The sequence below is a fragment of the Mus caroli genome, unplaced genomic scaffold (assembly GCF_978045245.1).
Source record: "Mus caroli unplaced genomic scaffold, Mus_caroli_1 scaffold_2, whole genome shotgun sequence".
Classification (NCBI taxonomy): Eukaryota; Metazoa; Chordata; class Mammalia; order Rodentia; family Muridae; genus Mus; species Mus caroli.
The window spans coordinates 139,571,924-139,599,365 of NW_028227257.1; the positions used below are offsets into that span (position 1 = coordinate 139,571,924).

Sequence of the window (27,442 nt, forward strand, 5' to 3'; positions counted from 1 at the left end):
GATATAATTTTCTATCCATCTAACACTTTTGTTAAATGCCCAGTTATACCTTCTCTTGGTTTCAAATCCACAAGATCGTATCTCATGAGGATCAGGGTCAGATCCCTTATAATATTTAGGCTTGCCCATCTCTATGCCATAGGTTACAGTTTTAGAGATAATCTTCCAAATTTCTGGCCTTGACCATACAGAAATATGTAGCAAAGGTGAGTCAGGAACCTATGTCTAGTACAGTTGCTGTGTGACTATTGTCAGGGCACTCAGCAAGCTCCTGTTTAGCATCATTCTTTGTCCCAGAATCTCTATGTCTCACCATATTCTCTGGCAGCCACCTCTCTCCTTCAGCATTCTGTGGGGAAAAAAATGGGACACCCTCTTTCCCATATTAATATCCAGTCAGGACCATGTCATATGCCAATAAGCAGATCGTTCCAGTTCACTTGGGCATAAGTATGCCTAGTTATATGGTGCCATAAATACTCAGCTGCAAAGGATGGCTTAGCATTGAAGGTCAAAAAATTCAAAATAAATTTTTGTGATTCAAAATAAAATTTTGTGGTAAAGGAGTATACAACTACACCTATTTTTGTTTTATGTTACCCAATTTTTAGAGCTCCATGGGCTCATTCCATAATTCTCTGTCCTTGAGGACATATGAAATCATTTATCATTTATATAGGTTATAACTTATACTTTATAAATTTAACATATACTTAATTCATATTTTAACATATGAATTCATACCTAATGTGTATAATTTTATCTAAACTTGATATTTAATGTATATTATTTATATTTATTATATAAAATATATATTAGTGTACATAAATTATATTTTGTGAATATAATTTCTATTTAACTTATAAAATTAATATTTAACATAGATAATTACATATACACATGCATGTGAAAACATGCATGTAGCTATTATATGCATGTTTCAATGTATATAATTTTTAACTTATATGATATATCCTAGTTTATCTAAATTATATTTAGGACCACCTGTTGGATTGGATAAGAATAGGCAGGTGTATTTATTTGGAGTCCATTTGATCTTTGACAAAGGTCCAAGCCTTAGGACTCTTGATTTCCTGAAGCTTATGTGAACTGTAGTTTACAAGAGGATGTACATTAGTATTTGACATTGCATTGAAATCTATATTTTAGAAATATAGTTAACAGATGTCTCTTAGACAACAGGAGTACACTCATGCCTTTGAAACTTAGTAAAAGCTATTGGTTTGAGTTAAAAGGCATAGACGATTTTTTCATCAGTCCAGAGAACCAGATATACTGATTAAACAGAGTTGTTTTTAGTATGATGAGAAGCATCTTTGAGTTTATATTTATAAGAAAACCAAAAGGGAATTAAAATATTGAGCCAGTGATTGAATTATAAACCAAAAATTTTCCATTGCCTTTAGATGTATTTAACTATAATTTTTAAAAGTTCCTTTGCAATATCAGAGAATAACCAGAATTTTGGAAGGCAAAGCAAATTTTTTACAATATAAAGAATTCAGTCTCTCAAAAATCAATAACAAATGCATTATTTTCGTGTTAAAGCTTAACTGCCAGTTTTTGTATATGAATGCACAATGGTGCAGCTTTTAATACCTCATTAAAGAAACATTGTTTGAAATCTTATCTTTTATAAGACTGGTTTCTAGGACAGGAACTACATAAAATATTATTCCAATTCAGAGGTATCTCTAGAGACTTATTTCCCTGGGTTGACTCATGCCATGGGTTGTTGCCCAGAATAACTCCAACCCTGAGTTACCAGTTTTAAGCCAACTTTATGTTACTGATGTTACACACTTTTAACCATAACAAATAACTTGTAAGACAATAATCTATAATGAAGATGTGCAGAACATATTTCAGCTCTTAAGACCAGTCAGAAATTAACATGAAGTGACTATACATATTTACTTATTTAGACTAGACACACAAAATTTTCTTACTATTTCTAGCTGTAACTTAAGGGAAGAGCACCTTGTCACCTGCTGAACCAAATAATTAGTCACAGAGATTTTTGTCGGAGAAACAGCCATCAGTTTCCCGTCCAGAGAAGCAGAGAAGCTGCTGGATCCTTTAAGAGTGGCTTGTATAGACAATCAGCCTCTGGCAGGACTTTCCAGCAGTGCTAGAATCCAAGATACATGTGCAGGGCTCCAATGGCAGTTTATCAGTTTTTCCTGTGTCAATTGAGACTGGGTAAGGGGTGAATAGACAGCAGATAAAGTTTTAACCATTTTTTTCTTTTGAATATAAAACAGCATCAATCAAGCAACAAAACAAAACTACAGACATAAACTGTCAGACATGGACAGAAAGGTACACCAAGGACATTCATGAAGCAGAGAGGGAAGAGAACCAGATGTCCCACCAAAATGACCCAGATATTCTATCTAAGAGACGCAGAACCAGAATTATGCATTCCCCTAGTGGAAATGACAGAGGGAGCAGGATGTCTCCTAACCTGCTCTTGATCCTAGGAGAGATCTGGAACAGCTTATTTTCATTTTACTTCTATTTCACTAAAGCTTCCCTGGATAGGGGGAAGACTGCTTCTTTGAAATCCATTCTCCCTCTCATGTCTAGTGTTTAAACTGTCTTTATTTAAACTCAAAAAGCCAAAAACATCTATGGGAATTATCTTTGCTCCTCTAGATTTTAGCATATCTCTAAGCATATATACAAGAAGCATCCTACCATTACCCTGCCCAATTTTACAGGGTTTATTTACCTCTGGCCCAACTTTTCTATATTTTCCTTTGAAAGTATTTCCTCCCCTCCCCAATTGCCCACCCCCTTGTAGTCTTCATGGTTCCCCTCATATTAGAGCCCCACTTTGGGTGCCACATCACCAAGCCAGCTCAATCAGTCAACAGGTTCTCTAGGGAATAGGTGAAGAAAAAAGACAATTAGACATTATAACCTGACCCTAGCAAGTGCTGAGGCAGGTTTTTCTTGTTTTTTTTTTTTTTTTCATTCTGCATTTATACCATTCTAGGTACATACAAAGAAGTGGGTCAATTCTAGGTCAAAGAGAATGTAGACAAGGAGCAAACAAGGCATAAACAAAGGTTCCATGGTTACTATATTCAGTGACTTAACAAGACAATCAAGATACAAAGAATATATTCCTCAGCTATATTCATTTTGAGTCCTGTCCTAGCTCAAGGTCAAATTCTTGCCTGGGCCTACTTCCTTGTCCTAGCCCAATGTAAATATTCTTCCCAATATCCTTGAACTGTCACTTAGAGCTATTCACAGCCTGGCAAGACCAGGCTAAAGAGAAGATGAAAGCCTATTTTTACTAAACCCTGTAACTCTATATGTAGATGTTAAGCTTGGTGCTGTCACCATTGGGATCCCTCAGGATTGGGTAGTACCACTCTACAGTCCCATTGCTTGCAGAAGAGGCTGGATCCGATCCTCAGCCTGATTTACTCACTGACTATAGTTTTTCTGAGGTTGGCTACTGTTTTGGTCAATGTTTCTTTTGATGTGTGAAAATAGCATAACAAAAGCAACTAAAGGGTGAAAAGGTTTATTACAGTTTGAGGCTATAAACCATCATGGCAGCAGCGTCATGACAACAAGAACTTTAAGCATCTGCTTACATCGTGTCCATGGTAAAGAAGCAGAGAGTGATAAATGCTGTGTTTTCTAACTTTAATTGAAGGAAGACACAAGCCCAGGATCCATTTCCATGATATGACCCCACACACAGCTGATAGAACCTACTACTATAATTAACCTATTCATCATAATTCACTTATTGTCTTACCCAGAGGTCTGTCTCCTAGGTTACATTACATCTCATCAATTTGACTATAAATACAGTCTTGATTGTATATTTCTGATAACCACAGTATCCCAAATTCTTTATTGCAACTTATGCATTGGACTCTTGGAGGATTCCTTGTAGTCAGCCTTGTTTATCAAACATTGCTGGCCCCATCTGCTTTTATCTGGAACCTTGGCACAAGCCGCCTGAACACAATAACTCTTATATTTTTTATTCCTGTGAAAGCAGCCCCATGTGAGATTGCCAACTTCTGCTGTCCCTGTGAGATATTTTCCATATGAAATGTTGTCTGGACACTGAGAACCATAGCCTCAGCAGCCTCTGTGCTATCATGGCCAATCATGGGAAAATACTTCCTCAGGCAGCTATTTTCCAGATGAGTACATTGAAGAATCTTTCTTTTCAGACATTATCCCTTGAAATGAATGTTTTTTTCATATGTCTTCTTTACATAGTGGAAAATTCTATGAATCAGGCTCACACTCAGATACATTTTCTGTTGCAGCAATGGAAAAAATATTATTTCTCTTTAGTGGTACTATGCTCTCTTATCCATAGTAGCCACTTTCTCCTGGCACAACCTAAGTACAACTATAAAGAGATTCAGATTCCTTTCCTCATCAAACTTCTCAGTTTTACAACTTTATGCCTTATTTTCTGTCTGTGCATGATAAATAGAGCTAAAAATAATGAACAGTATTTAAGCCCTATGCTAAACCTTATGCTTCCATTTCCTACAAAGTTAGTAAATTTATCACTTTTGAATTCAGCCTCAAGCCATACGTAGACACAGATCATTAGAACATATCAAGGCTAGTCTATGGTCCACTTCGACATTCTTTATTCTCTTTTGAATCCTTATGATCCAGTTCTCCACTGTCCATTGTTTGTTTGTTTGTGACTTTGTTTCCTATCAGTGTTCTATTCTTCCATGGCTCCCATAGAATAGCTCATGAAGTTGCACGAATTAATATCTAGGTCCTCTCAAGATTGTAGGTCTAAACTCTTTCACATACTTTTTGAAAATAGACCCAAAGGCCTAAAGAACATGCGACCAGGTTTGTCATAGGAACAGCTCAAGTATGAATTCTCAGTATTTGTTATTTGCTTGCTATTGGAAAGAAATGATAAAGGTATAAGGCCTTTTATTTTGATTCATGATTTGAAATATAGTCAAATATAGTCAAATATAGTTGAGGATGATATAATGGTAGACATGTCCATGGCAATGGGATTATGTGGCAGCAACTTACTCTATATCATTAGAGTAACTTATATTAGAAAATGGAGCTTGGAGTGGCCAGAAATTATGTTCACTGCCTAGTCTCCATTTTGAATAATTCTCAGCCATCTGAACAGTGATACAGTCTGGGGCCCAATTATTCAAACACAAAGTCCTCACATCCAAACTATAATTGGATGATCATTAGTGAATAAATAAATATTCTTACAGTTATTACTACTAAGTAAAGCCCTCTGCTCTTCAGAATGCTTGCACAGTTGCATTTGTACAAACTGTAACTTTGCTAAGTCCTCACATCTTTGGTAGCTCTCAAATATTTCTAATTTTGCAGTTTTTTTCTTTCTAATTTATGGAAGTATCATAAATTTGCTTTTTTTTCATAGTGCAATATTAGACAATCTCTGTAAATGATTATTATATTTTGTGTTAATTGGTTTGAGGTCCTTTTCTTATGAAGATCTTTTTGCTGTTTAATTACTATTAAGTATAATCTACTGAAGGACACTGAAGTGTTTCTTAGAAATGCAAGAATTCTCATCTTTAGCTTTACAATGAGGAGTTCTCTATTTTTTCTCACCTCTATGCATATTCAATTACATACACATATGCATAAACACATATAACATGCAGATTCCAACCATTTGTCAATATAAAAAAAAGAGTACTTTTATATATAAGCTAAAACATAGAGCAGAGATATTGAAAGAATAATTGAAAAGTGGAGAAAGTTAAATGGAGTGAAACATCAAATAAAAAACTTAAAACTTGAGATGTATATTTGACTTAAATTCAGAGTTTTGAATGATACTTGAAAGGCCATTTTACCCTTCACTTAATAGAGTCTATTCTGTCTTACTTTGTACATAGTGCACTTCAGTATTATTTGACTGTTATTTGTTCTCTACATGGCTCTAGCTGGAGGAATATAGAAAAGGAGATAATGACATACAATGAGGTTGGAAAATCATAAACAATTTCCTACCATAGAATAGTGTTCTCTGTAAAATAGATGCATTTGATGATGGATCTTATAAAGCCAAATAAATCCTTAGGTGCAAAAGCAGAAACATAATCAGTACATCTGAAATGAGAGAGAAATAATTTTAACCACAACACCCTCTTTGTTTAGGGGCTTTATGGGTACAACAAGGAACCAGAAGCTCTTCTGATAGTTGTGAGTGGCACAGGTACAATATCAGTTTACCCCCAAAAGTCTAGTGAAACATGGATATCTTTTCTTAAATCAGGTCTCTGATTGCAAGTTCTTTCTCATAACAATTATTTTGTAAGCTTGTAGTGGGACCTAAAGGAAATCAAAGAGTAAAGAAAACAGAAAACTATCTACTGAGTGTGTTTCACATTGTGGATGTGAAGCACTTCATGTATAAGAATTACATTGCGAGAGTGGCCGTGGTAAACTTTGTTTGGTTCAAGTGTCATCTCTTGCACCGAAGCCTGAAAATCTCAAGCTCTTATTCAGGAAGACTAACATGCAAGCTTGAGCTGCTAAATTCAGTCATTTATTGACTAAGCATATATATATATATAAAATGGAAGAATTGTTAGAAATATAAAAAAATGTAGGCCTACATCATGGTTTACTGGTTCTACTTTATATTCACAAATCAGGTTGTGTCAGATACAGTTAATGTATCTATGTATCTGACAAAGATGAAACAAACATGAATATAATTAATTGGTTTGGATATCTTAAAATTTTATATATATATATATATATATATATTAATGTCAACAGAAAGCTCAAAGATATAGATATCAGTACAAACTATCTAGACTAGTATTCAAATATGAAAGAATATGGTTTTGGATCTCTGATAAAGTAGTTTATCTTAGTCAAGCTAGCTCCCTGTAACTATCAAATGGGATTTTTCTCAGCTTAAAAAGGCTATAACAAATACAAAAATTTGAAAAAAAATCTTTTTTAATTGAAATGTTTTTAAAGCAATAAAATATTCACTAAATTTAAAGCCCTTTCTATATGGATGCTGGCAGTATTATTTACATTTTTGAAATTGCACAAGTTGTTTTACTATAGTTATCTGAAATGAGTATTTTTATTTCCTAAGAGGATTTTGAAACATTTGTCTTATTTTTATTGTTATACTTATTCATCCTAACTGAATCTACTGTTAGCTTCCTCATATCCAAGGCTTTGAGGTTGCTCCCAATGGGGCTTTATCACATTTATGTGATACATATACTCGTGAGTATGCACATCTGACCCACATGTTCACATGTATACATATTTTCAGCTTTGCAGGTTATTTCTTTGTTATATATCTCCAAGGAATGTGGATATATACTGCACACCATGAGGGACAGCTGTTGCAGGGAAAATTAAGAAATGATCCCACCAACTCTCTCACTACTGCTTCTCTCAACCTGACAACTCCCTTTCAGGGGCTGGACTGTGCTCCCATGTTCCAGCTGCCAGCAACTCACCCCAGCTAGCTGCCCCCTCCCCACACCCTCCCCCAGCAGCGTCTGGCTCGCTTGTTCCTGGACTGCAGTCCCACATTTCAGTAACCAAATTGAATCGCCAACCTCATGGTTAGATATAACAATACCCAGTAATCCGGAAAAAAACAAAACTCTTAAAGTTTATAATTAACCAATCAGATTTATGTATCAATAAAATCACAATTTATAAGATGCCAATTCAATAATTTCAGAGCCAAATGATAATGGTAAACGCTTTATCCCAATTATTCTAGCCTTATGATATCATAACTACCTATGTCTGGCTAAAGACATGCTGGTTCGTGTCTGCTGTCATCTTCCTTAGTCCCCATCCTGCCATGCTCCCTTTCTCTGCAACTCTGAGCACCACCTCCCCTCTTCCCTGTCCAATCACAGGACTTCTCTCTACTAATGTAATTGGACAGGGAAAATCCTGTGACAGACAGTAACAAGCCGTGTCTCCACTATGAACACTACCCTGCAGGAGCAAAACGTCCTTCTCAACATTCCTCTAGATTTGTAGTTCTGTCATTTCACTTTTTTATTTGCCAGTTCTCACTTAATTTTGTATGTAAGAGGGAACATGAAGTCAGCTACTTCAAAAAGCTTCATGGAGGGTATCAGTGTTGACATTCATATATTTAAGAAGTATTCTATTATATGGGAGGTGGTCTGCTTTAAGTGAATGTTTAACTTATAATAATTACAAAATTATGGCTGGGAGCACCTTGTCAGCATGTACAAAGTTCTGAGACAATTCACACCTGCGCGTGCGCACACACACACAATCACAGATAAAAGTCAAACAGGTTAAGAAAACCGCCAAATTAAATGAGTGTGTGTGTGTGATATAAAGCTATATTAGTCCTTAAAGTTTCTACTGCTACCTTACTATAAATCAGTGAAATATGTAGACTGCTACCACTCTAGACATTATGCTCATTCTGTTTTTCTTTCATATCATGATAATTTTCAAATTTATTTATTTGTTTGTTTGTTGTTTGTTTTTCATTTTATGTGTGGAGCTCATTAGATATGTTAGCGATATCAGTTCTCCCCTTCTACTATGAAGGTCCAGGAAACTGAATTCAGGCCATCAGGCTTATCTACAAGTTTCTCCATGTAGTGAGCCATCTCACTGGCCCATCATCCTCCCTCCTTCTTTTCTTCCCTCCTTCTCTCCCTCCCTTTCTCCCGATCTCCCTCCCTTCCTTCCCTTTTTGATTCTATTTGTCTTTCTCTCCACCCATTCTTTATTTCTTTCTTCTTTATTTCATTTTGGATTGGATGCTACATTTTCATGACTGAATTGAACTTTTCATTTTGCAGAAACTTTCTAAGTTTTAAAGTTCTAAAATCAAATATGTAACATCTTTATCTAGAAAATAGATGGTTGTCTATGGTTTTTGAATTTCTGTATTTATAATATTCTATATTCATTCTTGCTTTTATTATTTTGCTTTCTATGTAGGCAGCCATATAGCTATATGTATGCACAGTCTTATGTCCTCATGTAAAAACCTGTTTTTATAAAAGTCAACCTTACCATTGGCCTATTTATATTTTTCTGCCTTTTACAAAAATGACTCTAAAATTTTTTTTGGATAGTCATATTTCTTGTTCTGTTTTATAAACTGTATTTTCATGCTTGATTTTTTTACTTTTCTATTTTATTTGACTCAAATCTCTTTATTTTCTTAATCTTTGAGTTAAAGGTTGATTTTATTTTGAAGTATAGTTTGTGTGACTTTCTCCCAGAGAGAGAGGTGAAAACATACAGAGAGGGCACTAATGACAGATAGATGCAATGATTCTACGTAGGTCTACCTTGATGAACCTTTAAAGGTACATCATCAAAAAGCTTAGCTCAGCATGGTGTTGACTCGGGAAAGCTGAGTCCCTGAAGTTCTCCAACGAGAATCCAGCAGGAAATCATTACTTACTGCTTAATTTCATGTCCCTTTTGAGCTTTATGAGTTTCCCTCTCTCCAGAAGGAGATTTCAATTCTGAGTAAGTAGCTACACGACAGATGAGTTCACTGGACACAAGTGCATCTGGAAGAATCACTTGAGTTGCTGGCAGGCTGCATTTGTACCTTTATAAAAGTTCTTAGAACATCTTAAGCCTTCACAGTAAGCCTACAGGCAGAAGAATCAAAGAATCTATATGAATTTGGATGTAAATAGTATGACATTTTAAACTTTAATCAAATTCCACATTTATTAGACATTTTAGTGACAGGTAAATGAGACACTCTTTATAAACCATTTCAAAGTATACTACAATCAACTATTACTTCAATCTAAGCTGAGAATATTTTAACTGCTCCCAAAACAAAACTCAGGCTCATTAACAGTCATTCTTATTAGTGTACCTAACTCACCGACTTATAATTCCTAATCTATTTTGTGCCTCTATAGATTTGACTATTCTGGATGTTTTCTAGAAATAGAATCAAGCATATGTGTGCTTTGATTTCAGGCTTGTTCCACTTGGCATACATCAATGCTTGCTTTGTTCATGGATGAATAATGTCTTTATATGGTTATATAATACAACATTGTATATTCATTCACCACTTGATGGGCAAGTGGATTACTCCCATTTGGGAATTTATTATGAATAATGCTGATATGAATATTCATGTAATTGTTTTGAATTGACATCCATTTATAATTGTCTTCAGTATATAAGTGGGCTTATAATTGCTAATTCCTATGGTAACTAAATATGGAAATATTTTTAAAAATTGAAAAATAATCAAATGCTTCACAAAATGGCTGAATTCATTAACTATCCCACCAACTGAATATGAGGGTTTCAGTGTCTACACTTTTAGCATCTGTCTTTGTGACTGTAATCATTTATGAATTAGCATGAAAATGGTTCTTGTTATCCTTTGCATTTGTGTTTACCTGCTGACAGATGCTGTGGGAATACTTTCAGATGATCATGAACACTCACTCACCATCCACACAAAAATACCCAACCACATCTTTTAAATAGGAGCATCCATATGTTCATCATTGTGTCTTATATCCCCTTTATATATTTTGATATAAATCTCTCATCATATCTAAGTTTGGAAAACATTCTTCTATTGTTTGTGCTTTCTTCTCACCTTTTTGATGGGTACCTTTTAAATACATTATTAAATCAAATATATGTGTTCATTTATTAAACATTTTTTCTAATTGAAGGTAAGTAAATTATAGTTGTATTAATTCTTTTAAGACTTTATAGTTTTAGATCTTACATTTAGTTATATGAAATAACTTGGAATATTTTATATGATACATATACTTATGTATCTACATACATATATATACATATACCATATAAAGTATTATATATATAAGTATATGTATATATCAACTGTAATTTTTATGTATCATATACATATTTGTATGTATATATATATCATAAAATATTATTTAATGTGTATCAACTGTAATACTTTATGTATGGAAACACAGTTTCCCAATATTATCTCTTTAAAAAGATATTTTTTTCTTATAGTAAACAACTCTCTAGGAATTAGGCTCTCGGCTTCCTCTGATTCCATATGCTCCCTTTGATGGCTTCCGCTTATTTGTTTTTCAAGGCTGCCTTGAAGCTAATGATTCAAGGCATGATTATATATTAAAACATATTTTTCTGCTTTTAAATCAACAGAATAGCTAATCTGCTGAATCAGTGATCTCCAGGTTGATTGTCAGGCTGTCTTTCAATTAATATGACAGATAATGATCAAGAAACACATTTGACATTGAATTCTGGTTTCCACAACCATTTATAAATGTGCATGTACATATATGCAACAGTATACACACCTATATGAACACACATGATACAGAAAATCATACATATACACACTCTCAAGAATGAAAAACGTTAAAACAGAGAGAAAGAGAAAGGAAGAAAGAAAAAGAAAGAGTGAGCAAGCAAGCTTATTAGCACTTGTGAATTTGTGCAGCAGCAAGCAGCTCCAGAACCCTGCTGGTGACTGTTAAGTACAACTGGCTATTTTAATATCAGAGTGTGTCAGCCTCTGACACATTTGTGTCAGCTTGTCATGCAATAGAACTTGCCATTGAAAATAATGACAGACCTACAGTCGCCTAGTCAGGAAGTCTATGACACAATTATTTGGGACCTACATGTTTTCTCCTTATGGGTTTCAGATCTACTGTAATAGGCTATAACAGGATATACATGATTATTTTCATATTTTATTGTCTATGCATGTTTAATTTCCATAGTTACAGTTAGCTGTTATTACAGTAATGTTGTGCAATACAGGCCAGAGTTCAGTGCAAAAGTAGTGGCCACAACTACATATCTACTATTGTTCACAACTCTGTAGTCATTTTGAGTAGTTTTCCTAATCTTGACAATGCTCGCTTATATGCTCAGTATGAGGCTGGGTTTGGCTCTCCTCTCTATGACGATCTTGCATGCTTGGCTCACCTCCTGTACAGGCTATCAGTACCTACAAGATGGAATCCGTTCCTGTTCGTGAAGATTTATTTATTGTATTGCACAAAAGGAGATTTGTATAAAATGTTCATGGAGAGTTAACAAAACATGAAAAAGGACATCTACAAATCATTCTGTACCTAAGAGCTACTACTGCTCTTCCCAGGATGAAAGACATTCTGTTTATAATGAGTAGACAGGCAGATAGACAGACAAACAGAACAGATGAGACAAAATCACGCTGCAAACATAGCTTCCAACCCACCAGGGGAAAGAAATAATGAAACACTGCTGAGTACAAATTTGGAAATATGTCAGAGATCGAATAGAGGCTATCACGTGCCATAAGAATGAGTGTTGGATGTGATATAAAGGTATGGGGTCTTTATTAAGGACTTGAACAGGAAAGAGACCTCAGAGCAAATGAGATGTGTACAGAAATGAGATGTGTCAGGTTGCAGTTGACAGAGATTCAGTTTAAATTAATTAGTTTGAATTATAAATTCAGATCTTGAGGGGTTATAGCTTCAACAGGGTTTTTTTTGGCTTCATTCTCTGTGAGTATTTTTCTTTTCTACAATAGCTCAAATTCCCAAAATTTTTACACTACCAACATTAAGCATAGAGATTATTTAATTGTTTCATATTGACCTCACGCCTGTCTGATTATATTCCTGTGGAAAGAGAGATTATGAGAGCCCATATGCAAAGAACTTGCTTAGACTTGAGAGATCAAACTTTTCATAAAGGAAACTATATTGACATGAAAATTGGACACATCTTAGAGAGCATGTATCTCTCCTTCAAAATGGGCATTCACCTCTTAGAAATCATGTTAAATCATATTAATTATAAAAAGAAATGATTAGAACTAGCCTAGATGCATACTGAGATTGAAAATACAAGTTTACTAATTTACAAGTGTCTTAGTCAGGGTTTCTATTCTTGCATAAAACATCATGACCAATAAGCAAGTTGGGGAGGAAAGGGTTGATCCAGCTTACACTTACACATTGCTGTTCTTCACCAAAGGAATTCAGGACAGGAATTCACACAGGGTAGAAATTTGGAGGCAACAGTGGATGCAGAAGGCATGTAGGAATGCTGCTTACTGGCTTGTTTCTCCTGGTTTGCTCAGCTTCCTTCCTTAGAGAACCCAAGACCAATAGTCCAGGGATGGCACCACTCACAATGGGCTAGGGCCCCCCTTGATCACTAATTAAGAAAATGTCTTACACCTGAATCTCATGGAGGCATTTCCTCAAAGGAGGCTCCTTTCTCTGTGGTAACTCCAACTTGTGTCAAGTTGACACACAAAGCCTGCCAGACCAACAGGAAACGAAGACTTAGCCAGAAAATTTGAAAGGGAATTCATCTTTATTGTTATATGGTTCTAGTTTTTCCTTCCATGCTTGCTTGAAGTAGACTGGGAGTAGAATCATAACTTATTTTCTGATTTTTATGCAGAAAAAGATCACCAGGTTTCTTAAGGCTATGATCAAATGTTTCAGTGAACTGCAGCCTGACATTTGCTGTTGGATGTTCTCTTCTCTGGGAAGACCATTTCTCCTTCTGTCAGTCAGTGTTCCATAGTTGTCTGTAGTTATTGTCTACCATTGAAACCTCATGAGTTTCCCATCTCCCGAATTAGCATGTCTCTTGCTGTCATTGTTCAGGTGTTATTCAAGCAAATGTGTTGCTAAGACTTCATGAGTATAGCTTCTCTGACTTTTTTAGGAGACATAATCCTAAGGTTCTTACAATTTTCCAACTCCTACTCCTCTATAAAACATAAGCCCTAGCTGAAGAAGCTGCATTGCATATATGCCATGTCAGTTGGGACTGGGCACAACATTTGTCTTCTGCATTTTGTTCTACTGTTCATTTGTTAAATGGTTTGCCTCTGTTGTAAAGAGACATTCCTTAATGAAGGGAAAAATATGTATTTACCCATGAGTATAAATATTTATAATGTAGTTAGGAATTATGCTGGTTTTGTAAACTGGCAGTTGAAGATTCTCTTCAAATGTCCATAACTTCACCAGCTCTGTTGGGTGTTTAGGTTTCTAGTACCAGGCTAATGTCTTTGTTATTGAGCAGGCAATTAGAGAGCTGCTGGTAATATAAGTGCCACTATTGCAGGCTTAGGAATAACATTCGATGCTGTTAACTGTATTTGTTCATAGGCATCATAGATGAATTGGACTAATGATTGCTTCCCTATATTGGAAATTTGCATGGCACATTTTGGCACCATGACAACTAGTCCTCAGAGGGAAGGCTCCAAGGTCAGATACAATCAGTTCCTCCAGGTTCTATTCTAAAGTACATAGTATTTTCAGCAAGAGACTTTCTTTCAACTCCTGGGATGCAACCAGGGAAAAATCTAGCAGTCTATTATGTCTTGGGAGTGTGTTAGAAAGACCTGACCAACAACTCAAAAGAAGACTTCCCATGCCAAGTGTTAGAGATTTTTTTCTTTTATATAGTATGTAGATTTTAGGAAAAGCATTGCCAGTATACATGGTAAAATTTCATTTATACTATATATGTAAACACAAAATTATAGGTATTATATGTAACTTTTGAAAAATATATAATAAAATTTCCTTTATGATATCTTTTAAGCACCCTTACTGTCAATTTATTATCTTCCCATTTCTGTATTTATTTCCCTCTTTCTTGTTAATCAAATTTCTCCAGTTTCTTCATTTTCTGTTCATCTTATCTATCCTGACTTGAATAACATGAAATTTCTAAGCTGTTTTGACTTGCTTGTTAAACCTGCTAATTTTCCCATATTTCCCCATTTCCAACAACTGATGAAATTTTTAAAATGATATTTTTTAACCACCTTTATTTCTTCCTTTGAGAATTCTCCCTTTGGAGCTTTCGCTCAGTTTTTACTGGGTTCTTTGGTTTAGTTTTGTTTGCTTGCTTTCATTTTGTTTTGTTGAGCATTTTATATTCTGGATATTTTACCTCTCTTGGATGCAAAGCTGCTAAAGTTGATCTCTCATTCTACTGACTTTCTCTGCATATTATTGATTGTTTCTTCAGCTATGTAAAAACTGTTTATACTTTTGAGGCCCTATTTGTCAACTATTGGCCTCAATTTTGGAGGAAATAGAATCCCATTCAGAAAGTCCTTTTTAAAACCTACATGACATAGCATACTGTCTATGTTGTTTTCTAATGTTTCAGTGTTTAATCTTTCACATCAAGGTCTTTGTTTCATTTTGTTTTTATGCCAGGTTGTAAAAGCAAGTCTTATTGCATTATTCTGCAGGTGGACCTCCAGTAAGTCCAGCACAATTTATTAAAGTCACTGTCTTTTCTCCTGGGTACCTTTTTGAAAGAAATTTTAATATCAGATAGCTGTAGTTCTGCCTACATTTTGGCCTTTAACTTTGTTCCATTGACCTATATGTCTGCATTTGTGTCATACCTTATTTTATTAATATAGCTCTGTAGTGTATTTTGAGGTCAGGAATAGTAATCCCTCTAGCATTGTTCATTGTGATCAGGATTGTTTTTCATACCTGCAGTCTTTCTTAGTTGTCAGAAGCCATCTAGGAGAGACTAAAAACTAGCAGGTGATCTTTCTGCGATAGTTTCCCCATAGACTGTGGGCTTTGAGGAATGAGCATGTGCAGTAAAGGACTGTATTAGTCAAGGTTTTACTGCTGTGAACAGACACCATGACCAAGGCAAGTCTTATAAAAAAATAATACAACATTTAATTGGGGCTGGCTTACAGGTTCAGAGGTTCAGTCCATTATCATCAAAGTAGGGGAGCATGGCAGTATTCAGGCAGGCATGGTACAGGAGGAGCTGAGAGTTCTATATCTTCACCCCAAGGCTGCTAGTGGAAGACTGACTTCCAGGCAACTAGGGTGAGGATCTTATACCCACATCCACAGTGACACACCCATTCCAACCAGGTCACACCTATTCCAACAAGGCCACACCTTCAGATGGTGCCACTCCCAGGTCCAAGGATATACAAACCATCACATTCCACTCCCTGGTCCCCATAGACTTGTTCAAAAACATGAGTCTATGGGGCCATACTTAAACATAGCATAATGCAAAATGCATTTAGTCCAACTTTCAAAGTCCTCATAGTCTATAGCAGTTGCAACAATGTTAAAAGTCCAAAGTTCAAGGTCTCTTCTGAGATTCATTCAACTTAATTAACTGTAATCTCCAAAGCAAGGCAGGAAACCAGCTGGGCAAACTCCAAACTCTGCATCTCCATGGCTGATGTCAAAGTGGTCTTCAGATCTCCACTCCTTTTTCATCTTTTTTGACTGCAACAAACTGCTTTCTCCTGGGCTGGTTCCACTCCCTATTAGCAGCTTTCCTTAGCATGTATCCCATGGCTCTGGCATCTTTAACATCTTTGAGTCTCCAAGGAAATTTCAATGTTACAGCTTCTTGTTTCAGTGTTTGGGATTCCACTTGATCTTTTGGACTCCTCCTAAGGGCTGGCATCACTTTTCCATCTCTGCACTCTGTAGCACTCTAAGCTCAGGTTGATCCACTCCATTACGGCTGCTGTTCTTGGTGATCATCCCATGGTACTGACATCTCCAATACACTGGGGTGTTCCACTCCAACTAGGCTTCACCAATAGCCTCTCATAGGCTCTCTTCAGGGTGCCAAGCCTCAAATCCTTTGCATGACCCCTTCAGTCTTGGGCCATCAACCACAGCTAAGGCTTCACCTTCTTCATTGGCCTTCCCTGGCCTCTCACAGTGCTAAGCTTCAGCTTCTCTCTAAGATCCCTTCATTCCTTCACAAGCAGTACCACCTGAGTGACTCTTACACATTACCAAGTCAAGCCACATCATGAGGTACAACCTTGGGTATCTAAGGAACACAGCTTCTTTGTGCTTCCAGAAAACAATTTCCAGAAGATTTCACCTCAATGATGCTGGTCTCTTCTTTTTTTATATATATATATTTTTTTTTGTTACATCTTTTCCTCAATTACATTTCCAATGCTATCCCAAAAGTCCCCCATACCCTCCCCCCCACTTCCCTACCCACCCATTCCCATTTTTTTAGCCCTGGAATTCCCCTGTAATGGGGCATATAAAGTTTGCATGTCCAATGGGCCTCTCTTTCCAGTGATGGCCGAATCACTGCTAATTCCTTAGCTCCAGCTAACCAGCATCAATTTTCCCAGTAGTTCCTTCCATTCTTAACTCTAGAGCTGGAGCCACATGGCTGAAGCTGCCAAGTTCTGCTGCTTACAGGATCTAGAACACGATCCCCTTGTACTATTACATTAGCACTGGCTTTATGTTTTCTAAATCCTTCACTGCCTAAGCTTGGCTATCTTGGTTCTTGCTCTGTAGATTGACCCTGAATGCAGAGATCAGCATGCTTGTCTCATGGGATTAAAGGTGTGTATCACCATGCCTGGATCTAATTAAGCTGGGTAGAATCTTGCCCAAGGTCCCACTCCCTTAATCTGTTTCTCCTAGAACACAAGATTTTGCTCCATTTCACTTCCTAGTACCCCCTTAATACTTGAACCATATATTTTATATTTTTCCTTTCTAAGCTTGCTATGCTTGTTCAAACTTCTCTTCATAAGACTTAACCAGAGAACAAAGTCTCTGCTGGGCTTTTTTGAAACTTCCTTTGACAATGCAATTAATTTGAGTCTCTTCACCTTAGCTTCAGGCAGACTTTTCAGACAAGGGCAAAAAGAAGACACATTCTTCACCAAAATACCACAAAAACAGTCTTCATGCCACATTCTGAAATTCTTCTCCTTTGAAATCTCTTGGGCCAGGTCAATACAGTTCAAATCACTCCCAGCAACAAAGTCTTCCATATTCCTACTAGGATGACCAATTAAGCCCCATTCAAAGCATTCCACTGCTTTCCAAATCCAAAGTCCCCAAATCCACATTCTTTCAAATAAAAGCATGGTCAGGCCTATCACAGCAATACCCCACTCCCAGTATCAACTTCTGTATTAGTCAGGGTTTTACTGCTGTGAACAGACACCATGACCAAGGCAAGTCTTATAAAAAATAATACAACATTTAATTGGGGCTGGCTTACAGGTTCAGAGGTTCAGTCCATTATCATCAAGGTAGGGGAGGCAGTATCCAGGCAGGCATGGTGCAGGAAGCTGAGAGTTGAGAGTTCTATATCTTCATCCAAAGGCTGCTAGTGGAAGAGTGACTTCCAGGCAACTAGGGTGAGGATCTTATACCCACACCCACAGTGACTCACCCATTCCAACCAGGTCACACCCATTCCAACAAGGCCACACCTTCAGATGGTGCCACTCCCTGGTCCAAGGATATACAAACCATCACAAGGACCAACTGTCAACATCTCAGGATTTGATTCCTACTATTTTATCCTTTTCTTGTCATTATTAAATTAATATAATAATCCCTGGACATTTCCCCACTCTATTGGGCACATTTTCTATAGATCAATGAAGATGTACTGTCTTGTAGTGTTATTATACAGACAAATGAATGATTTCTTAATTTCTAATGATACTTCTATAATAATTACTAAATTTATACTATAATCATTAAGCTCTTTATAATAAAGACTTCTATTACAGTCCTTTATAATATAAAAGCTGCAATTAGAACTCTGGCAGTCTTCACATGTCATGTGTAAATTGTGCTGAGATAGAAAGCAGATATACAGAATTACAATTTAAGAATACATTATTTTTTTTTCAGCATTGAGAATTTTCATTCAAACGTAATAGTAATTACAGCTTATTCTGGATAATTATTTTCTGTATCTTTGGTTCTTTACATAGTAGACTTTCACTCTACCCCACTCCCCAGCTCTGAGACAGAGTTTATCTGTGTGGCCCTGGCTGTCCTGGAACTCACTCTGTAGACCATGCTGGCCTCAAACTCAGAGATCCACCTGCCTCTAATTTATGTTTTTTTTTTTTTAATTTTTTTATTACGTATTTTCCTCAATTACATTTCTAATGCTATCCCAAAAGTCCCCCATACCCTCCCCCCCACTTTCCTACCCACCCATTCCCATTTTTTTTGGCCCTGGAGTTCCGCTGTACTGGGGTATATAAAGTTTGCGTGTCCAATGGGCCTCTCTTTCCAGTGATGGCAGACTAGGCCATCTTGATCTGCAACCCATAGGTGCAACAACATTATGAATTAACCAGTACCCCGGAGCTCTTGATACATTCTTTTAGACCATAAAACTGTCAAGTAAAGGTTGTAAAAGAAATGAATGATTTATTGTAGGTGAAAGGACAGAAGATAGGCTTGTTTTATCAATATAAAACTTCTATGTTAATTTAGACATAAGAATTATTGTTTGGACTCTCAATGGACCTATGGAGCTATCTTATGATAATGTATGTCTACTTAGATAAGTAATCTCAATGGAAACACGTGTAAACATCTCTGTTGTAAACTTTTTATTCAATTTCTGATGTGAATTTATGTTTGAACTTGTTGTGAACTTCTGACATTTGAATTACCATATTACCCTATGTCCTGAAAAAGTACATTGCCTAAGAAGGATGACATTAACTGGGAGCAAAAGAAGAATAGAGAGAAAGAGAGTAGAAGCAAAATAGCTTTACAGAGATGAGGAGGTGAGCAGAAGAGGATAGAAAAAGAAGAGAGCAGAGTTAAGTAGGTAGAAGAGGACAGACTAAGAATAGAAGATGCAGGGAGAGCAGAAAGCAGCAGGCAGGCATTTCTTTTTTTTTTTTTATTGGGTATTTATTTCATTTACATTTCCAATGCTATCCCAAAAGTCCCCCACACACTCCCCCACCCACTCCCCTACCCACCCACTCCCACTTCTTGGCCCTGGCGTCCCCCTGTACTGAGGCATATAAAGTTTGCACTACCAATGGGCCTCTCTTTCCACTGATGGCCAACTAGGCCATCTTCTGATTCATATGCAGCTAGAAACACAAGATTGGGGGGGGGGCGGGGTATTGGTTAGTTCATATGCTGTTCCACCTATAGGATTGCAGATCCCTTCAGCTCCTTGAGTACTTTCTCTAGCTCCTCCATTGGGGGCCCTGTGATCCATTCACTAGCTGACTGTGAGCATCCACTTCTGTGTTTGCCAGGCCCCAGCATAGTCTCACAAGAGACAGCTATATCTGGGTCCTTTCAGCAAAATCTTGCTAGTGTATGCAATGGTGTCAGCATTTGGAAGCTGATTATGGGATGGATCCCTGGATATGGCAGTCTCTAGATGGTCCATCCTTTCATCTCAGCTCCAAACTTTGTCTCTGTAACTCCTTCCATGGTTGTGTTGTTCCCAATTTCTTACAATGAGACAGAGTTTTTAAAAAATTAATTTAGCAATGAAAGTGTTGAAGCTTAGTTTTCCTGCAGAATGGGTGAGTTCTTCCAGTTTCTATGCAGCTTGCCTATGTAAGGATGCTTCATTCTGTAAGCATGACTCTCTTCTCGTCAATAAAATTTTATTGCTACAATCTTTACTTCTACCTAGCAAGAGAGCCCAGGATTCTTAGCAAGAGAGTAGGGAGCACTACCAATTAATCCTTTGCTTAGTCTCCCACTGCTTAAGCAGTAGGTGTTAATTCACTCAGAAGTCTGCAGCTTATGTCTTCAAAGTAATTTAGTCAAAACAGATAAACATTATAGAAGCTATCTTGACCTCTCACAAGGCAAAGTCTTGCCCCTGCCAACCAATGCTCTTTCCCCCTGGCTTCCTTGCAGAGAGGACCCTACCTGGGGCTTAGCATGCAGCACTGGCTCCATATTAATTTTAGGGTAGTTATTCTTTAATTTCAGTAAAGAATGAAATTAAGATTTTAATTAAGATTTCAGTGAGTTTATGAATGGTTTTGAAATAACAGTTATCTTTACATGATTAATTTAGTTAATCCATATGCATGGGATATCCTATTATTTTCCCACCTTTTTTTCCCTATTTCTTTAGGAATTTCACTGCAAAGTTCTGTTATTCCATTGACTAAATTTATTCCTATATATTTTATTTTCCTTGAGCTTATTATGAATAGGAGTATATTCATGAGTTCTTTCTCTCTCTTTCTGTTTGTGTGTGTGTGTTTCTTATTGCTATATAGAGAATAAATTAATTGAAGCAATTTGATGCTGCATCCTGCCATGTTGTTGAAACTATTGATCTTGTTTTACATTTTTCTGATAGAATTTCTGATATCTCTAACATGCAATCTTATATGATGTGGAAATAGAGATAAATTTGACTTCTATTCTAGTTTGCATCCCTGTAATTTCCAATTCTTGACTTACCAGTCCAGCTAGTGCTTTGGGCATAATAATAAAAAAGAGGGGAAAGATAAAAACTTTCTGTCTCATTTCTGATGTTAATGGAATTCCTTCAAAATATTCTCCATATAAGATGTTAGCTGTGGGTTTCTCATACATGACTTTTGATATGTTTGTTATTCTTTATGAAAATACCAAAATATCTTCATATTTTCTGTGTCAGATATTCATTATTTCTGGCTGTGGACTGGGTATGAATTTGGTTTGTTGTATTTTCAAATTTTTGAGTTATATCAATATGTCACTTATTTGTAATTTTTTTAACATATGAATTTAGAGAGCTGTGCGTGATAGCACATGCCTTTAATCCCAGCACTTGGGAGGCAGAGGCAGGTGGATTTCTGAGTTAGAGGCCAGCCTGGTCTACAGAGTGAATTCAAAGATAGCCAGGGCTAAGCAGAGAAACCCTGTCTCGAAAAACCACAAAACAAAACAAAAAGCAAACCAAAAAACCACTTAATGCATTTAGAGCTATAAATGTCCCTAACAGGACTGCCTTTAAAGTGAGATAGAAATTTATTGTTGTTGTGATTTTTTTCTCGATTTATTCTTTGACCCATTAATTATTCAGCCATTAATTTTTTTAAATCTCCATGCACATGTTTACTACAAAAGATTTCTTTACTGTCAATTTTAAGTTTTAGTGCACTATGGCCAAATAATTATTTTAGTCTTTCTTGACTTGATGACTTGTATTGTATACTAGGTGAAGTCTATTCTATTATATAGTTTGAAGCCAGATTCCATTGGCTTCTGGGTAGAGTGTATGTTTTTTGTGTGTTTGAAAGAATATCCTATAGATATCTTTTGAATTTACATGACATATGGTATCAACTATATATGGATTCTTATGTTTCTCCATTATTTTTGTCCAGATAAACTGTTTATTAGAAAAAGTGAAAAATCAGTATCAGCTACTACTTATCTGTGCATGTTACATTTTGTCTTTAATTCCAGTAATATTTTTTATAAAATTGTGTACACTAACATTTTATACATATATGTTAGAACAATATATTCTTTTTAAATCGATTCCTTAATTAGGGCAAAGTGTTCTTCTCTACTTTTATTAGTTTTAGTTTGAAATTTATTTTTGTCAAGTATTAGCACACCGATGGCTGCTTGCTTTGTAATACCCTTTGGTGGAGTATTTTGGCCTATGCTTTCACTAGAAGACCACGTATCTTTAATTCTATGACATGATTTCTGCAGACAATAGGTAGATGGATTCTATTTCTTGACTTATTCAATTAGTCTCTTAATTTCTTCATCCAGTCTTTGTCTTGAAAATGTGAGGCCATTAATATTTGAAGTTATTTCTGAAAGATATACATTGTTTGCAGCATTATATTGTTGATTTTTGTTACTGTTTGTGATCTCAATAATACTTTTCATTTTAGGAATTTCAGAGTTTTTTTCTATCAGTTCATTTTTAATGCTTAAAATTCCTGCAGCCCAAGGTATGGCTTTCTAAATTTTCTTTGAGTTTAATCTTCTAGATAGAATACCTTTTAGGCTGTCTGTATTATTCAAAGATTTTTTTTCTCCTTAGTTTTGTACAGTGTTCTATATTGGCAGTCAAGTTCATTTAGAACTTGAAATATTTTGTTCTTGTCTCATCTGGCTTTCAAAGTTTCTTTCAAGAAATAAATTATTATTCTGATTGATTTTCCATTATAGAGTACTTATTTCTCCTGTAGTTTTTAATATACTATCTTTGCACTGTATATTTAGTGTTTTTTTAATTAATCATTTTATTTGTTTACATCTCAAATGATATCCCACTTCCAAGTTACCCCTCCACAAAACCCCCATCCCACATCTGCCCTCTGCCCCCTTCCCCTTTGCCTATATGAGTCTGCTCCCCGACCCACTCACCCTCTCCCACCCTATCGCTTCAGCATCACCCTCCACAGAACCAAGGGCCTCTCCCCACCCCACTGATGTCAGACAAGACCATTCTCTACTACATATGAATCTGAAGCCACAGATCCCACCCTGTACACTCCTTGATTTGGTGGTTTAGTCTCTAAGAGCACTGGGAGGTTGGTCCCGACAATATTGTTCTTCCTATGGGGTTGCAATCCCCCTCTGCTCTTGTAGCCCTTCTGCCAGGTTTCCCACTGTGGTCCCCTGAGCTCAGTCTGATAGATAGCTTCAAGAATTCACGTTTTCATTGATCAGTTGCTGGCAGAACCTCCTAAGGAACAGCCACAGCAGGTTCCTGTCAGTCAGCACCTCTTGGCAACAGCAGCAGTGTAGGGGTTTGGTGTATGCAGACAGGATGGATTCCTAGGAATGGTGGTCTCTGGATGACCCTTCCTACAGTGTCTGCTCCTTTTTTTTTTTTTGTTCCTGTCTTTCTTCTAGAAATGTACACACACTCACACACACACACACACACAAACTCTTCCTATATTTTTTCATCAAATGTTTTCCTCAAGCGTATGCAAATTCAAGAAGAAAAAGCACACTTGTACCTTGTATAACTGAATAGAAATCTAAAGTTTCAAAGTAACTAGAAATTGCTTCTTTGGTGTTAGAATTCCAAAATCAATATATGTGTTTTATTAATTCTTTGGATATATTTGAACTTCCATCCCCAATTGCTCCCTAATCTTCTCCACCTCCCATCCTGTTTTACCCAACTTTGAGATTTTTCCTTCTTTCTTCTTTCTCTCCCCTCCCCTCCCCTCCCCTCCCCTCCCCTCCCCTCCCCTCCCCTCCCCTCCCCTCCCCTCCCCTCCCCTCCCCTCCCCTCCCCTTCCTTTCTTCCTCATCAAGTCTAGTTTGTATTGTCCAGCTAGTCCTAGGATTGGGATTTGTCTTAACATGCAGTCAACCTACCAGTGGCTATGTCCTTAAAGATAACTTATTTTCCTTTACCTCAGCTAGAGCTTCATGCTTACCTTTTCTCATCTATGCTGTCGTTATTTTCCTGAAGTTTTTTGAGGTCTTTCACATCCTGGAACAATTGCTATGGCTTCATATGTACAACTGCTCTATTGTGTTTGGGTAAACATTGTTCCCTTAATTTTATCAACCACATCTAACTCTTATCATCTTGGTGACCCTTCCTCTGCAATGATACTCAAGATATGTAGGGAAGCATGTAATGAGTCTTTTCACTTATTGCTGAATACTTCACAATCTCTTATTCTCCACTCATTTCCAAATTTTGTGGGGGTCTCTGTGTAATTGGTATGTCTGAGCTTCTATGAAACAGGTTTAGAGATTCTCTGATGTATGGGTATAGCAATAAGTCATTAGAAATCATTTTGGTATGTCTATTCAACAGAATAATAGAACCAGGTACTTTCCTTTAAGACTTATGGCTTAACTGGCTATAAGTACAAAGCACTTTTAACAATGACTGGTATCATTTTGTTTTAATGAAGTGGGCCTTACATCCAATTAGAAAGTTAACAAGTTGACTTTATAGCATTTGACTTAACTTGTACAAAGTGGATTTGTTTTCTTAATTCTACTAAAGTACATTTTAATTTATTTTCTTAATTCTACTAAAGTACATTTTAATTGCAGATTCTTTTGAGGCATTCATCATCTTTTCTATACGCCATGAAATTCGAAGGATCGATCTGCATAAAGGAGACTACAGCCTACTTGTTCCTGGCCTGAGAAATACCATAGCACTTGATTTTCACTTCAATCAAAGTTTACTTTATTGGACAGATGTTGTGGAAGACAGAATATACAGGGGCAAGCTGTCAGAGAGTGGCGGTATGTGTATGATTACACTTTCACTCGATGATGAAGTTAGCTTCAAATAGCAATATACAGCATCAGAAAAAATTTATGATTCAGTTTTTACTGTGAGTTATCTTTGTATGTGTAAACATCAAAGAGATGTACATATGTAAATATATGCTAGAGAAGAGAAGTGGTCAGACCAAGACTGCTCATTTATTGTCTTTTATTGAGTTTTCCAGAAAATTTTGGAGAAGAAAATTTGTCTCCTATCAGGTAAAGAATAGATTGGTTTGTACTTACTAGTAATCTGATTTGAGAGTTAAAGTAGCTAATTTTTATTTGGTTAACACATTTCAATGCAATTAAAATATATTTTCAAATATATGAACTGTATTTTGCCATAATAAACTTATTTCTTTTGTCTAGTGAACAACATGTATTGTTTTAACTAAAGGTATATGGTGTTTCCCTTTTAATTTATTTTGTGGCTTTACATTTGTAACTGCTATCAAATTATCAATTTCTCTTGAAATCACCATTGAAATATCAAAATTCATATTGTTCTGTACTTTCTACTTAAAATATGGAAAGTATCTCCTGTATCTTCATGTAGTAAATAAAAATAGAAATTTTAGAGAACGAGGTTTTTAACTACTTAAAGTTTATAATGAAAAATTCTGACAGTGTCATGAAGTATAGCATTAGAAAAGGGTGTAAAAATGATTGGGTTTTGTTTGTTGTTTAAGTACAAAGATGAAATCTGGCAGTTTCCAACTGTTGATATTTATGTAGCCCATGCTAACAATTTTCCCTATTAACTGCATCTTTTTGACCTGCTACCTATCTCATGACCCAGGGAAGACTTAGGGCTTAAGTTGGCTGAGGATATATGTGAAAATGCTGAGATTAACTATGATGTTTAACCAAAGACAGAAAATAGAAGTAATGATTATGCACAGTGCATGTTAATTCACATAAATATTTTCTCCTTACTTCTCTCCCTTTGAAGGACAGCCTCTTAATTAAGTTGTCCCATTCTCTTTTTTTGATTGGATATTTTCTTTATATACATTTCAAATGTTATCCTCTTTCTAGTTTCCCCTCCTAAAACCCCTATCCCTACCCCCTCTCCCAATCACCAACCCACCCGCTCCTGCTTACTGACCCTGGGAGTCCCCTATACTGGGGCATATATCCTTCACAGGACCAAGGGCCTGTCCTCCCACTGATGACAGACAAGGCCATCCTCTACTACATATGCAGATAGAGCCATGAGTCCCACAATGTGTTTTCGTTGGTTTGGTGGTTTAGTCCCAGTTAGCTTTGGATATACTGGTTAGTTCATATTGCTGACCCTCCTATGGGCTGCAAACCCCTTTAGCTCCTAGGACCATTTCTCTAGCTCCTGAATTGGGGACCCTGTGCTCTGTCAAATGGATTGCTGTGAGCATCCATTTCTGTATTCATCAGGCACTGGCAGAGACTCTCAGGAGACAGCTATATCAGGCTCCTGTCAGTAAGCACTTTTTGGCATCCACAATAGTGTCTGGGTTTGGTGATTGTATATGGGATGGATCCCCAGGTGGGGCAGTCTCTGGATGGTCATTCCTTCAGTCTCTGCTTCACACTTTGTCTCTGTAACTCCTTCCATGGGTGTTTTGTTCCCCTTCTAAGAATCATTTAAGTATCCACACATTGGTCTTCCTTCCTGTTGAGTTTCATGTGTTTTGTGAATTGTATCTTGCTAATATCCACTTATCAGTGAGTGCATATAATGTGAGTTCTTTTGAGATTGGGTTACCTCACTTAGGATATCCTCCAGATCCATCCACTTGTCTAAGAATTTCATAAATTCATTGTTTTTAATAGCTGCACAGTACTCTACTGTGTAAATGTACCACATTTTCTGTATCCATTCCTCTGTTGAGAGACATCTGGGTTCTTTCAAGCTTATGGCTATTATAAATAAGGCTGCTATGAACATAGTGGAGCATGAGTCCTTGTTATATGTTGGAGTATATGCCGAGAAGTGGTATTGCTGGATCCTCCCATAGTCCTATGTCCAATTTTCTGAGGAACCAGCAAACTGATTTACAGAGTGGTTTTACCAGCTTGTAATCACAACAGCAATTGAGGAGTGTTCCTCTTTCTCCACATCCTTACTAGCTTCTGCTGTCACCTGAGTTTTTATCTTAGCCATTCTGACTGGTGTGAGGTGGAATCTTAGGGTTGTTTTGATTTGCATTTCCCTGATGACTAAGGATGTTGAACATTTTTTTTTTTAGGTGCTTCTCAGCCATTCGTTATTCCCCAGTTGAGAATTCTTTGTTTAGCTCTGAACCCCATTTTAAATACAGTTATTTTGAATTCTGGAGTCT

General features: G+C 36.5%; 1 protein-coding gene across 3 annotated transcripts in view; it reads left to right on the forward strand.

Annotated features, from left to right (window-relative positions):
- Lrp1b (LDL receptor related protein 1B) overlaps positions 1–27,442 on the forward strand; it is a 2,026,300-nt gene that overhangs the window by 1,288,345 nt on the left and 710,513 nt on the right. For all 3 annotated transcript variants that reach the window (XM_021181392.3, XM_029472167.2, XM_029472172.2), the window contains exon 24: positions 24,897–25,094. In XM_021181392.3, coding sequence (XP_021037051.1) covers positions 24,897–25,094 — 198 coding nt within the window. The remainder of the gene's footprint in view (positions 1–24,896; positions 25,095–27,442) is intronic.